This window comes from Hemitrygon akajei, chromosome 12, assembly GCF_048418815.1.
Source record: "Hemitrygon akajei chromosome 12, sHemAka1.3, whole genome shotgun sequence".
Lineage (NCBI taxonomy): Eukaryota > Metazoa > Chordata > Chondrichthyes > Myliobatiformes > Dasyatidae > Hemitrygon > Hemitrygon akajei.
In genome coordinates, this window is record NC_133135.1 from 52,910,941 (window position 1) to 52,925,745 (window position 14,805).

General features: G+C 41.6%; 1 protein-coding gene across 1 annotated transcript in view; it reads left to right on the top strand.

Annotated features, from left to right (window-relative positions):
• Nucleotides 1-14,805, top strand: part of scp2a (sterol carrier protein 2a) — a 91,190-nt gene that overhangs the window by 31,901 nt on the left and 44,484 nt on the right. Inside the window, exons 10-11 of the mRNA XM_073063097.1 lie at nt 4,162-4,309; nt 14,263-14,370. Of these exons, the coding sequence (XP_072919198.1) occupies nt 4,162-4,309; nt 14,263-14,370 (256 nt within the window). The remainder of the gene's footprint in view (nt 1-4,161; nt 4,310-14,262; nt 14,371-14,805) is intronic.

Consider the following 14,805-nt stretch of genomic DNA (forward strand, 5'->3'; position numbering starts at 1 on the left):
CTTAAAATCCGGAATCTACGGTAGTCATATAAATATGTGAAAACAGCAACAAGAAAGACAAGAAGTGACCATTGCAGAGTGAGAGTACGTCTGCGATTTTGTGATTTAGGGCAGTGGACGTCAGATTAGATGGCAACCTCTTTGACATCAGGAGGCTCCACGCAACCACCAAACTCCGCAGAGAACGGGTCCTGGAGCTGCAGTACGCGACTGACTGTGCTCTTGTGGCCCATACTCTGGAGGATCTTCAGACTGTCCTTGCTGTGGCAGTGAGAGCGTACAGCAGGATGGGCTGACTGTCAATACCACCAAGACGGAAGTGGTTTGCCAATGGAGTACTAGTGTCCCACCCACCCTACCTGCCTTCACTGTTGGTGATGAAAAGCTGTCAGTAGTGCCATCTTTCAAATATCTGAGAATCTGAGCATTCTCTCTGAGGATAGCAGCATTGACGACGACATCCAGAGCCGCATTAAACAGGCATCAGCTGCCTTTGGGAGACTTCGGGGTGGAGTCTTTCAGAACAGGAGCCTTCGTCCCTCCACAAAGGTCGCTGTGTCACCACCCTCCTTTATGGTTGTGAAGCTTGGGTAGCCTACAGCTGTCACATCAAGTCCTTGGAGTGCTTCCACATAAGCTGCCTTCTGCGCATCCTGGGAATTACCTGGCATGAGCGGGTGCCTCACACTGAAGTACATGTAAGGATCAACTGCAGAAGTATTCAGGCCATGATCACCCAGCAACAGCTGCAGTGACTGGGGCAAGTGATATGGATACCCCCATGTCAGCTACCCCACAGTGTGTTATACGGCCAGCTACATCATGGTCGACGTTCAGCTGGAGGGCTGAAGAAGCGCTGTAAGGATCAGAGGAAGAATGCTTTAAGGAAGTGCAAGATCAGACCCGAGGGCCTGGAGGATGTTGCTGCTGATCGTATCGCTCCTGTATAGGGATGGGGTTCATATTCTGGAGATGGAAAGAACAACCAGAAGACAGCAGAAGAGAGCCAGGAGAAATGCAGCCATGGTCACCATCACTACCACCACCGCTACCACATGCACATGTCCCACCTGCAATAGAGCTTGTGGGTCCAGGATAGGACTGTACAGTCATCAAAGATCTCACCGTTAAAGGAGTGGACATCGTCATCGGATTTCGATGGACAATGGAAGAAGAAGTAAGTGTGTGTGTGTGTATGTGTGTGGGGTTGGTTATCGGCAGGGCATTCAGACAGGGTATACGGGTGTGCAGCAGGGGGTTAAGAAATCTAACAGCCTGCGGGGAAGAAGCTGTTACTCAACCTGACAGTTATAGTTCTTGTGCTGCGGCACCTTCCTCCGTGGAATGACAATGCTGGATGAACTGCATATACAGTGGTTCTGGTATATGTCCCAAATGGAGGAGGGGAGACTTCAATGATGTTTTCAGCTGTCCTCACTATCAGTTGCAAGGTTTGTGATCTAATGCACTGCAATTCACACACCAAACAGTGATGCAGCCAGTGAGGACACTCACAACTGTGTTCAGGTAGAATATGCTGAGAATGGGGGTGGGGGAAGCTTCACTTGCCTTAGTCTCCTCAGGAAGTGGAGGCACTACTCCGCTCTCATGGCTAAAGAGGTGACGAGATCATCAGTAAGAAACTTGATGTTTGTGACTCTCTCCATGGAGAACACGTTGATGTGCACTTGGGAGTGGTGAGTTTGAAGTCCACGGTCATTTCTTTAGTCTTGTCCACATTGTGACTCAGGCTGTTGTGTTTGCACCAGTCTACAGGCTGCTCTGCCTCCTCCATTCATGCCACATTGCTGATGAGGCCAACCACTGTCGTGTTCTCAGTGAACTTAATGATGTGGCGAGAAAGGCATTTGGCAGTACAGTCGTGCGTTAGCAGTGTGAACAGGAGTGGGCTGAGCACACAGACCTGGGGGGGCACCGGTACTCAACATGATGGAGCTGGAGATATCGCTGGCAATACGGACTGTCTGTGGTCTCTATGTCAGGATTCCAAGATCCAATTACAGAGGGAGGTGTTGAAATCCAACACGGATGGTTTTCAATCTCTTCAATGGTGTTACTGATTTCAGATGAATAATGTGGATGTATCAACACGTACAGTTCAATGGGAGAATAATGTACCCTGTGTTTCATTATGATAACCAAACATGAAGCCAAGAAATACAGCATTTATGAATTAGCAGTATCTCATGGGTAGGGATTAGTTACTGGAACTCAATTTTTGAAGCATTCTGAACAGAGATGGTGCATTTTATTAATGTTTTCCAGAATTCCAACTGACTGAGAAGATTTAGGAGTAGGGGCTTGAGGCAAAGGTAACAGAGTAAATTGCATTAATAGTCCGGTGGTGTTGTTAGGGGAATAGTGAAGTATGGCAGTCCTAGAATGACACTGAGTTAATGACGAGTCTGGAGTTTGTCAATGTGAGGAAGGTTGTAAAGAAGGGAAAATAACATTTGATTCATTTGGATTCTGAATAGTGGAAATAATCTTCTGGTTTCAAACCTTGCTTTAAAACTTTTCTTGATTAAATTCACTTCCTGGTGACCCGTGACTCAGCATTTTTGATATTCATAAGATTTACTTTTTTGGATATCAAAAATAGCATGCAATGAACGTTATTTTTATTACAGGTACATGTACTACTTCTGATGACTAACAAAAGAAAATGTTATGGAAAATAATTCTATTCTCTTACATGATGTATGCTTATATTATTAGTACCTACGTACAACCTTATTAATCCCTGACAAAAGTGGACATGGACTCCATGAAGATGTGGAACATGTCTTCTCATGAATTCCAGGAAGCACGAACACATGATCAGTCGTGACTTGAATGCTCTGAGAGGAGCTGATCTTTACTTCTGAAACAGTCATTGGGAAACGTAACACGGAAGTGCAATGGTGGAACGTTTTTCCTCAGGACGGCTTTCTCTCTTTAAATTCTGTGACAATCACCAAGATGTTCAAGCAAATATAAAATTCCATGAATGTTCCTAAATACTCAGATCCTGGTGCCCGATGCACCAGATGCTATCGAAATGAAAACCCAGTATTCTCAAAGAAAATCCATGTACTTTTAATAGAGTCGGTAAATCCTCAAATCATCTATCACGAAAACTGGTGCTTTTTATAGACATTAGAATCTATAAAGCTGTTTGAGATTACAGACGAATGACTTTGGACTGAAGAATATAGAAACATCTGTTGCACCTAATACTTTGGCTTGATGACAGGATTATTTTGTGTGATATGTTCATTGTGTTAATCTTTACCTCGTTTAGACATAGAATTTTTGTCAGCTATATTTATTACCATAGGTAGTAGTAGGTTTATCTGTAACTTGCCACCAATGATTGTTTTAACCGTTTTTTCTGGTTATGTGGTATTGGCCAAATGGGGTGGGATCAGGCGGGTTTAGTATGGAAGAGATGCAGTTTTATGTTTCTTCATCCACTGACGTAAGTATTGGCTGTTCCCACCACTTGCAACAGTTTAATGATGAAAATGACCAGAAAGTGGTCATTCCCAACATTAAAATGTCTAGAAAGTGGTATTTGGTTACTGATTAATCAAATTTTATTCTGTGGGCTTTTAAAATAACTGTATGAAATTGTAAATATTAGACAATTCCCAGGCCCAAGATTTTCACTTCTGAGTATGTGTGAAGCTTTGGATCAAAAGTAGAAATAGGTATAAGATCAAAGTTCTAAGTGGGGAGTTCCTTTTCATTCATCCTGGCTGTAATCATTTTGATCAATATAATTAAGTTTCCAGTTAAAAATTAGATCATAAAATTATCAGATTGTAATAGACCACATAATACTGATCAGAGCAATGTGTGTCTAGGCTGCTCTTGCATCCACACAAGAGAACAAGGGAAAAGGCAGGAGGCTTAAGGGAGTGGTAAGTTCTCCTCCAAGTTGTTCATCATCCTGATATAGTCAGGTGTCACCCTTCCTTGCTGTTGGAACTAAATCCTGGAAATCCCCACCTGGTGCTATTGTGGAAATGATATCTTTTCCAGGAGAACTGCAGAGGCTCACCATTTGAGGAAGCACAATTGATGCTGGCTCTGCCAGTGATATGCACAGCTCTGAAGAACAAATTAGAAGGGCCTTTGTTTATTTTTGTTTTGCAGGTTGGCTTTGATATGACAAAGGAAGCAGCAGAAAAATGTTATGATGAATCTGGTGTGCGTCCCACTGATGTGGATGTTATTGAACTTCATGACTGCTTTTCAGCGAATGAACTCATCACTTATGAAGCCCTTGGACTTTGTGCTGAAGGTAATTATTGATTCAGGTGGATTATCCTAAATTTTATTTGTATTATAACTTGACATGATAATAATTTGGGGATTGATGGAAAGACTAAAGAACCTCAGCAGATGTTTAATGTGATGTGCCCGTTAGCAATGAGCTACGTAATTTTTCATAAAGAAATATAATGTTTTCATTTGGTAGGATAGGATTAGGCTCTGTTTTTTAAGAGTAGTGAAGCATATCTGCTGATGTCATGATTTGTTTATTCTTTATGTTGATTATAGGAGGAAAGGACAGAGAGGGCTAATAACTAGTAAATAGTGATGTAGATTGTGCTAATGTAGTAACTGGAAGCTGTAGACAAAAGTAGAGACATGTAATGTAGCAGTGACAACACCCAAGTTTCAGAAACTTCACTAATTGTGTAACAGCGTGTGCCATACTGTTGGATTTACTGCTAGACCTGCGGATAATCATTTTATTCTGTAATTAGGATCCAGTCTCTTACTTAATTAAGCCTTCCTGTAGCTTCCATTCTCTTATGAAAATGTAGTTTTACCTGTAATCTTGTCAAATGAGTTTGTAAAAGCTGTACTAAATTTATGCTCTGCTGTATCAGCTTTGGCTGGTCTCCTGGTGCACACCAGTTTTTAATAACTCACCCGCTATTTCAGATACCAGCTTTGTGTGATCTTTCAGCTGGCTCCTACAGTGCTTCTTTCCCCTTTATTGCAGAGGATGAGACTATCCATGGCCTCTGTATTGCTCAGCTTGGAGGGTCCTGTCACCACTTCTAATGTAAATGAATGACATTTCTATACCCAAATATTCCTTTAGCTTTTTTTTAAAATTAACATTGAGATGTGCTGTGCATATTCTCTCGCCTGGAATTGGACTGAAGAATTTCACAAATTGCTAATGCAGTTTTTAAATGTAAATGGCCTTCAGCTTATCAGATTTCCGGTGACGCCATGATTCAGTATTGACCTGCCTCGCATTCCCTCCCACGAAACTCGAGGAATAATAGCTGCTAAGTTACTTTTGACTATCTATGAAGGATATTTTTGCTAAGAAAAGAGTAGAGGAACACAAGTCTTGGACTTCAAAACACATTGGAAAACAAGAAATACAAAGAGAAAGCAAAGACAAAAAGATATAGCTAGCGCCAGAACAGGCTGAAGCTAGCAAAGACGACAAAAAGGTATGGCTGTGTTACTATGTGAGTTGAAAGAGCTGAGAAAAGAAAATCAAGAGTTGTTTTCAGACACCAAGGCATCCCTGTCTAGACTGGAGACCTCGGTGACAGACCTGAAGGAACGACTGGACCTGCTGGAGCAGAAATCTCCTGAGCGTGAGTCCAGAATTAGTGCTAACAAGGACGCACGGTTCCGGCATGAGAGAGTACTTAAATACCTGTTGAAGCGAGAAGCCGCTCTGACCGCAGCTTGTGATGATCTCCAGAACTGCTTACGAAGAAATAACTTAAGAATCTATCAGATACCTGAGGGCAGTGAGAAAGGAGACTTGGTGTGGTTTGTCAAACAGTTAATTAAAACGACACTTCGACTGACAGAGGACTTAAATATACACACTGAAAGAGCCCAGCAATCCCTGATCACGGAGCCGACACCCTCTGCACCACCGCGCTCAGTCATTGTACGCTTCTTGGATTATACAGTAAAAGAGGCGGTACTGTGTTAAGCATGGGCTCAGAAACAAGGCAGAATCATCTATTTTGATCAGGGCTACTCTCCTGAGGTCCAGAAAAGAAGAGCAAAAGTCCGTGCCATGATCAAACAGCTAAAACAGAAAGGTGTGCAAGCAAGTTGTCGCTTCCCAGTGCAGCTGAGAATAAACTTGGATGCCGGAGTGAGGACCTTTCCTTCCTTGATTGAAGCTTTACCTGCACTGAACAACCTGGGCATCTCCGTGCCGGTGAGTGGGAGGGAGAAGCTGGAGCAGCGACTCATCAGCGAGGTATGGCAGGTGCAACGTAGGGGGCGAGGAGGAGGGAGCGCTGCGCTGTTGGAGACAAACATGAGAGCTTTCCTGACATAAGAAGAGGACGATTACATTTTTCTTTCAAAGAACGAGGTATTATGAACGGTGTCTTTTTTGGACTGATTAATAATTTCTGGGTGTGAGTAATATTTAACTGTCTTCGCCAACATGTACAGCTATTTACCAGCATAACTGCCATATTTTGATATACAATGCAGTTTCGTGGGGGGGGGAGGAGTTAAATTTTGTTAAGCAGACAGAAAAGGAAAAGGAATCACCAAAGGAGGGCAACAACTCAACCAGGGGGATATATTTTCTCTGTGGTTTGAAGCTATGACGCACTGTGTGTGTGTTCCCCAGAGAGAAGCAGGTGTCGTTATTCTCTGCCTAATTATTATCAGGGGTGGTCTTGATAAGATAAAAAGCAGTTATAATAATTTGTTTTATCAAGAATTTTAGAAGTCCAACTGTGTTTCTGGAGTCTTGTTTGGTTTTGTTGTGTTTTGTGGGTTATATTCTTTTGTAAATAGTTCTCTAGGCATTGGCAGGTTGTTACAAGTTTTTCAGTTATTATAGTATAAAAATGCCGAGTTTGGTTGAAGGTGGGAGAGGGGTGGTGATGTAGTAAGAGAGATATTGTATCATGGCCACTTTCAACATAATCAGTTATAATATTAATGGAATCAATCACCCCATTAAAAGGAAAAATAATTGGCTCTGTTGAAAAAACTTAATTGCTCTATAGCTCTATTACAAGAAACACATTTAGGAGATGTGGAACACAAAAAAAAAGTGTGGGTAGATCATCTATTATTCATATTGCCCTTATAGTAGAAAGTGGGGAGTTGCAATATTAATTAATAGATCAGTTTATTTTGTGGTAGAAAAAGAGGTTAAAGATGAGCAGGGTAGATATGTGTTCGCTTTTGGCTCGATGGGAGGGGGAGGTGAAGAGTTTACTATCATGAGCATCTATGCACCGAATGAAGATAACCTCACCTTTTTCAAAGAAGTAGCTTTATTACTTGCCAGGGAAACTAGAGTTGGAGGAGACTATAATTGTATTCTTAATAGGAGTTTGGAAAATTACCTGGGAATGGGAAACCCCTGAGCAAGAAGTCTAAAGCAGTAAAAATTACGTTGGATGAGCTTGGGCTAGCTGATGGCTGGAGAGCATTGAATCCAGGTACCAGGGATTTTAGTTAAATATCAAGAGCCCATGGCTCATATTCAAGAATTGACCTTATTTGCATCCCAAAGAAGAACCTACATCCAGTGAAGGAATGTGTTATTGAACCCATTACATTGTCAGATCGTGCTCCTGTTAGACTTGTACTGAAAGTAGGCTCTGAGCAGCACTTCCAATATTGGAGGCTCAATGTTTCCACGTTGATGGACCTCTCCTCCTATAATCAACTAAAACAATGCATTGACAAATATTTTGTGACAAATGACAATGGGGAGGTTTCCTCCCTCGATACTGTGGGAAGATGCAAAATCTGTGATTAGGGGAAAATATATTGATCTGACTGTTCAAATGAAAAAATACCAAAATGAAAAATATAATCAGTTACAAAGTGAAATAAAAAGATTAGAACAAATGCACAAATTACCGCTGAACAAGGATGACTGGAAAAACCTACAAAAGTGTGTGGATACCTTGAATGAGTTGCTTACATCTAAAGCAGAAGGAGCACTTAGATAGATAGATAGATAGATACTTTATTCATCCCCATGGGGAAATTCAACTTTTTTCCAATGTCCCATACACTTGTTGTAGCAAAACTAATTACATACAATACTTAACTCAGTAAAAAATATGATATGCATCTAAATCACTATCTCAAAAAGCATTAATAATAGCTTTTAAAAAGTTCTTAAGTCCTGGCGGTAGAATTGTAAAGCCTAATGGCATTGGGGAGTATTGACCTCTTCATCCTGTCTGAGGAGCATTGCATCGATAGTAACCTGTCGCTGAAACTGCTTCTCTGTCTCTGGATGGTGCTATGTAGAGGATGTTCAGAGTTATCCATAATTGACCGTAGCCTACTCAGCGCCCTTCGCTCAGCTACCGATGTTAAACTCTCCAGTACTTTGCCCACGACAGAGCCCGCCTTCCTTACCAGCTTATTAAGACGTGAGGCGTCCCTCTTCTTAATGCTTCCTCCCCAACACGCCACCACAAAGAAGAGGGCGCTCTCCACAACTGACCTATAGAACATCTTCAGCATCTCACTACAGACATTGAATGACGCCAACCTTCTAAGGAAGTACAGTCGACTCTGTGCCTTCCTGCACAAGGCATCTGTGTTGGCAGTCCAGTCTAGCTTCTCGTCTAACTGTACTCCCAGATACTTGTAGGTCTTAACCTGCTCCACACATTCTCCATTAATGATCACTGGCTCCATATGAGGCCTAGATCTCCTAAAGTCCACCACCATCTCCTTGGTCTTGGTGATATTGAGACGCAGGTAGTTTGAGTTGCACCATATCACAAAGTCCTGTATCAGTTTCCTATACTCCTCCTCCTGTCCATTCCTGACACACCCCACTATGGCCGTGTCATCAGCGAACTTCTGCACATGGCAGGACTCCGAGTTATATTGGAAGTCTGATGTGTACAGGGTGAACAGGACCGGAGAGAGTACGGTTCCCTGCGGCGCCCCTGTGCTGCTGACCACCGTGTCAGACCTACAGTCTCCCAACCGCACATACTGAGGTCTATCTGTCAAGTAGTCCACTATCCAATCCACCATGTGAGAGTCTACTCCCATCTCCGTTAGTTTGTGCCTTAAGATCTTGGGCTGGATGGTGTTAAAGGCACTAGAGAAGTCAAGGAATGTAATCCTCACAGCACAACTGACCCCCTCTAGGTGAGAGAGTGATTTGTGCAGCAAATACGTGATAGCATCCTCCACTCCCACCTTCTCCTTATACGCAAACTGAAGAGGATCCTGGGCGTGCCTGGTTTGTGGCCTCAGATTCTGTATTATCAGCCGCTCCATGGTCTTCATCACGTGCGACGTCAAGGCAACAGGTCTGAAGTCATTCAACTCCTTTGGTTGTGGTTTCTTCGGTACCGGGACAATACAGGATGTTTTCCACTGTCTGGGTACTCTTCTCTGCTCCAGGCTCATGTTGAAGATGCGCTGTAGTGGTTCTCCCAGCTCAGTCGCACAGGCCCTCAGTAATCGTGGGGAAACTCCATCTGGTCCAGCCGCCTTGCTGGTACAGATCTTCCTCAGTTGACCTTCCACCTGTGCAGCCGTAATCCTGGGCGTGGGCAAGGTCTCCTTAGATACACAAATTAAAAGTATTATGAGATGGGGATCTGGCCAGCCATCTGTTAGCATTTCAGTTGAGAAAGGCACAACTTAAAAGAGTTGTTCCAAAAATTAGACATCTTTAACTTTCTCCGAGGTATCGAACCCAAACGTTATAGCAGAGGCATTTAGGGCCTTCTATAAAGATCTGTATGATTCTTTGGATCCACCACAAAATAAAGGCAAGCTGGATAAAATTTTCAGAGACATCTGTATAAACAAACTTTCAGAAACCGAGATTGTTTCACTGACACAACCAATCTCAGAACTAGAAATAAAAGATGTTATTAAAACATTAAAAAATAATAAATCTCTGGGTACGGATGAATTTCCGAGTGAGTTCTATAAGATATTTACAACAGAACTTACTCCAGTTTTATGTAAAATTTTTAATTATGCTCTGAATGAACATGACCCCCCCCCCCCCCCCCCAGAGAGCAGGTCAGAGGCAATCATATCAGTAATCTACAAGGATGGAAAGGACCCTATAGCATTTAGTTCATATAGACCTAATCAGCCTGCTTGGTACTGATGTGAAGATTCTTTGTTCCATTTTAGCAAAGAAACTACAGAAATATATAGGAAAATTGATTAATCCAGATCAAACTGGATTTATTCCAGACCATCAGGGAGCAAATAAAGTTAGGAGAGCTTTAAATATCCAGTCTTTAGCACAGAGATCCATCCACCCCTCAATGCTTCTTAGCTTAGATGCCAAGAAGGCATTTGATAGGGGGGATTGGATATACTTAGACTATATCTTAGAAAAAATGGGTTTTAATGCAACATTTCAAAGTTGGATGAAGACACTGAATAAAGATCCAATTTCCAGGGTTAGAGTAAATGGATACTGTTCCAATTTCTTCAGGCTCAAAAGGGGAACCAGACAGTGGAGTCCCCTATTCCCGATATTATTTGCCTTAAGCATCGAACCACTAGCAGAGTTAATCAGACAAAATGAACAAATTGAGGGTATAACAGATAAAGGAGGTATAACCCATAAGATAGCTTTATTTGCAGATGACATTATTCTCTTTATAAAGAATCCTCTTTCATGAGTTTCCCTGCTTATGCAATGTTTGAGAAGCTATGGAGAGGTCTCTGGATACAAAGTTAACGAAGTGAAATCTGAAGCTATGAAGATTACAGGGACCTGGCCAAGTCAGCTGGATGAAGTGACTTTTCGTTGGCCAAAACAGGGCTTTTGATATTTGGGGGTTAGTTTATCTCATAGTTCTTCTCAGCTCTTCGCAGCCAATTATGTTAAATTATTAATCAAGTGAGGAGAGACCTTGAACATTGGGAGATGCTTCCTTTATCACTGATAGGTAGAGTAGAAGTGATCAGGATGAATATTTTGCCCAGGTTTCTTTTTCTTTTCAGTGCTCTACCCATAAATAGTTCCTGTATCTACTTTTAAAATGTTGGATATACTCATCAGTAAGTTTATATGGCAGAAAAAGAGGCCCAGTGTGAGACTGAAAGTGTTATGCTCAAATAAAAAACAGGGAGGTTTAGCTTTACTTCATTTAAAGGCCTATTATTGGGCTGCACAGTTAAGAGCAATTGTGTCATGGATCAGAGAAGATGTGGATTCAAGATGGGTTCACATAGAGCAAAATTCAATTGTTGAATTATCTTTAGCAGCTCTTCCCTTTTTAAATACAAACGTGTGGAAGAATGTTGAGACTCAGAATGAATGGGTTAACTATACATTGAAAGTATGGGATAGAATTAGGAAAAAAATTAGATCTTCCAAGGACTGTATCAAGGGCAATCAGAATTGTATTCATTTCAGATTTTATTCCAGCAAGACTGGATTCTGGTTTTAACAGATGGGCGCAAAGAGGGCTGGTTCTTGTGGACCAAATGTTTGATAGTGAGGCTCTCAAATCTTTCTCCCAACTCCAAACTGAATTCGACCTTGTATCAAGTGACTTTTATAGATTCTTCCAAATTAGACATTACCTTGCATCACACAAAAAATGGAACAATCTTAAAATACAGCCAAATAACTTGGAAAAAATTTGGATAGAGATCATCATGGGTAGGACGCAATCCCAGAAAATTGTATCTTGTATATATAAAAAAAAAACCTGGAGACAATGGATAACATGTTAGATGTTAAACATAAGTGGGAATTAGAGGTAAATACCATAACAGAAAAGGAAGAGTGGGTGAGGTTTTGGGAGTCATGGCATGAATGCTTGAATAGTCCCAATTGGAATTTGCTTGGAAAATACGGATGAGATACTTTAAAACCCCATTAGTAGTATCATTATATGCAGAAAAAAACAGCAGATTTTGCTGGAGAGGCTGTGGTCTAGTGGGAGATTTTGCACGTATATTCTGGGATTGTCCCAAATTAAGGGAATTTTGGTACAAGGTTACTGAGGAAATAAGGATTTTAGATATAAGTATACCCTTTGAACCTAGTCATTTAATTTTAGGCAACCTCCTGTAATCTGCATTAGAGAAGAATAAGCTATACATGTTAAGAGTCTTGATTCTGATTGTTCGTAAAATGATAACTGTCAACTGGCTTAAATCTCACCCACCCACTTTGGAACAATGGATACAGAGACTGAAAGAAGTGAACTGTATGGAAAATATCACTGCAAGCTTACAACTGAAAATGGACTCTTACTTGGAAAGATGGAACTGTGTTATGGTGCACCTGGCACAGTGAAAGGCCCACACAGGAGCCTGGTAAAATGTAGGACTTGAGCTGATTTACTGACGACTGTGATTTTATTTAAAATAGATGTAAATCTACATTGTGGGGTGATGTAAAGTATGTAGATCATGTGTCTGTTTGTGTTTGTAACTGTATGTATGTGCTCTTTGTTTCTTCTTTCTCTTGCTCCTACTCTCTTCTATCCCGGTATTGTTAATATAGGTATTTACCATTGTGCAGTGAACTGTGGACTGATAGCTGATGCTTGTTTGTAGATATATGTTTGTTCAATAAAGTTCAAAAAAAAAAGAAAATGACCTTCAGATCATCAGACTAACTAGGTTCAAACTCTTATTTCCAGAAGAGAGATCAGCGTGCTCACCTACGCCATTATTAATAATCTTTCTAAGGCAAAGATAATTATTCAGACTATTGGGCAAAAGTGTTGGGCACACGTATATAGCAAGGGTGCCTAAGACTTTTGCACAGTACTATACTTGTCAATGTGGAGTGGAGAGTGAGTCTGCAAATCTGGCGGGAGCAAAGAATGTTGGGAATGGTGAGGGTGGAATGCCTTGGGAGGAGTGTGGGGCAGGCGGCAGAGGAGGAGTGCTGGGGGCGGGCAGTGGTGTGAGTGAAGATACGCCTAGCTCTGAGACACCAGGCAAGGTCATTTGATTCCAAACAATTGGTTTATTAATCATTACGGAATGTCTCTCTGGTGCTCTCTGCTCACTCCCCTCTTCGCAAACATGATTCCCAACTGCCTGCTTACTTCCCGCTCTCAATCAACAGTAGAGACCAATATCAGAATTGAGTTTATCAGCACTCATATATGTAATGAAATTAGTTTTTATTTTGTGGCAGCAGTACAGTGCAATACTGCAAAAGTCTGAGGCACCCTGGCTATAAATATGTACAGTACTGTATATGTCCACATAATAATCTGTTTCTAGTGTTCAAGATTCCTTGAACAGTAATTCATGTCACAGGGCATGGACTGGACAAAGCAATTAGAAATGTCCCATCTTGGCAATGTATTAGTTATTCATTAACAGATTAATGGTGAGGATTTAATTATTAGCTCTAGTTTAATGCACAGCAAAATCAGTAATATTTCTTCTAATTGCAGAATGAATACATGTCGATGATGAGAAAAACAATTTAATGTAATAATATTCACACCCTGGGCCCTCTAGGTTTGGCCACATAACTGGTGTATCAGTAGCTCCATTCCACTCTCCCTCCACTATCAAAGGCTCCATTACCATGCAGTCCCTCTTACTGGGAGATAGAGTACAAACATTATTCAGTGTTCAGTACTCACTCGTCACCAACAACAGACTTTTGCAATAGCGCACTTAAACCAATGTTTCACCTTGAGGTATTACTTCCCGCTACAGCACTCCGATCCCTTCCTCAGTCACCCCAACATCATCACCACTTGTGACATCTGCGGCATCCGGCTTTTTAATCCCAGCCTCTCTTCCTGCCATTGAAGGCCCATGTAGTTGTTAGAGGTGATATATTCTGATGTATCCTGTTACAACTTCATTTTGAACAGCTCTAGTGAAAGATTATTGAGCATTTCCAAAAGTTCCTTTCTTTGTCTTTCCAGCAAGCTGCAATATTTCGCTTTTCTGTTCAAGCTTGTCAAGTAATCTGGTGCAATATTCTGATGAAGGGTCTAGGCCTGAAACGTTGACTGTTGATTCCCATCCAGCGGTGCTGCCTGACAAGTAATCTGGTGCAATATTCTGATGAAGGGTCTAGGCCTGAAACGTTGACTGTTGATTCCCATCCAGCGATGCTGCCTGACCTGCTGAGCTCCTCCAGCACATTGTGTGTATTGCCCTAGATTCCCAGCATCTGCAGTACCTCTTGTATCAAGTAATCTGGAGTGCTGGAATCATATTTCAGCTCTCTGTCTATTTAGATTCTAATTCCTGTTGCTGATTTGGTATTTGCTCTTCTAGGTAAAGCTGGAGAATTGATTGACAGAGGTGATAATACATATGGTGGAAAGTGGGTCATAAATCCAAGTGGCGGACTGCTATCTAAAGGACATCCATTGGGTGCTACAGGTACGAACTGTTCTTTGTTGTAGGACTGTCACTAATTGAAAGAAAGTAACCTGGAATAATGTGCTACAAAGATAGGAAAGCAGAATAACTCTGCTATTTCTGCAAATGTTCCAATGTGACCTGTAAAACTAAGGAATTTATATGGAAGCAGGGATACAAGTGAGATCCTAAGTGAATATTTCTCATCAGTGTTCATCAGAGGATATGGTGACTGGAGAGTGAAGGGAAGGCTATGTTGTGACTGTGGAGGGCATTTCTTATCAGGAAGGAGGAAGTGTGAATAATATTGGAGTGGATAAAGACCCAGGGCCAGAGAGGATCAATCCCAGGATGCTAAAGGAAGCAAAGGAGGAGATTTCTGGGGTCCTGGCAGAGATCTTTGCATGTTCGTTAAGCGTGGGTGAGTTACGAGAAGATGAGGGAATAGACCCTTAT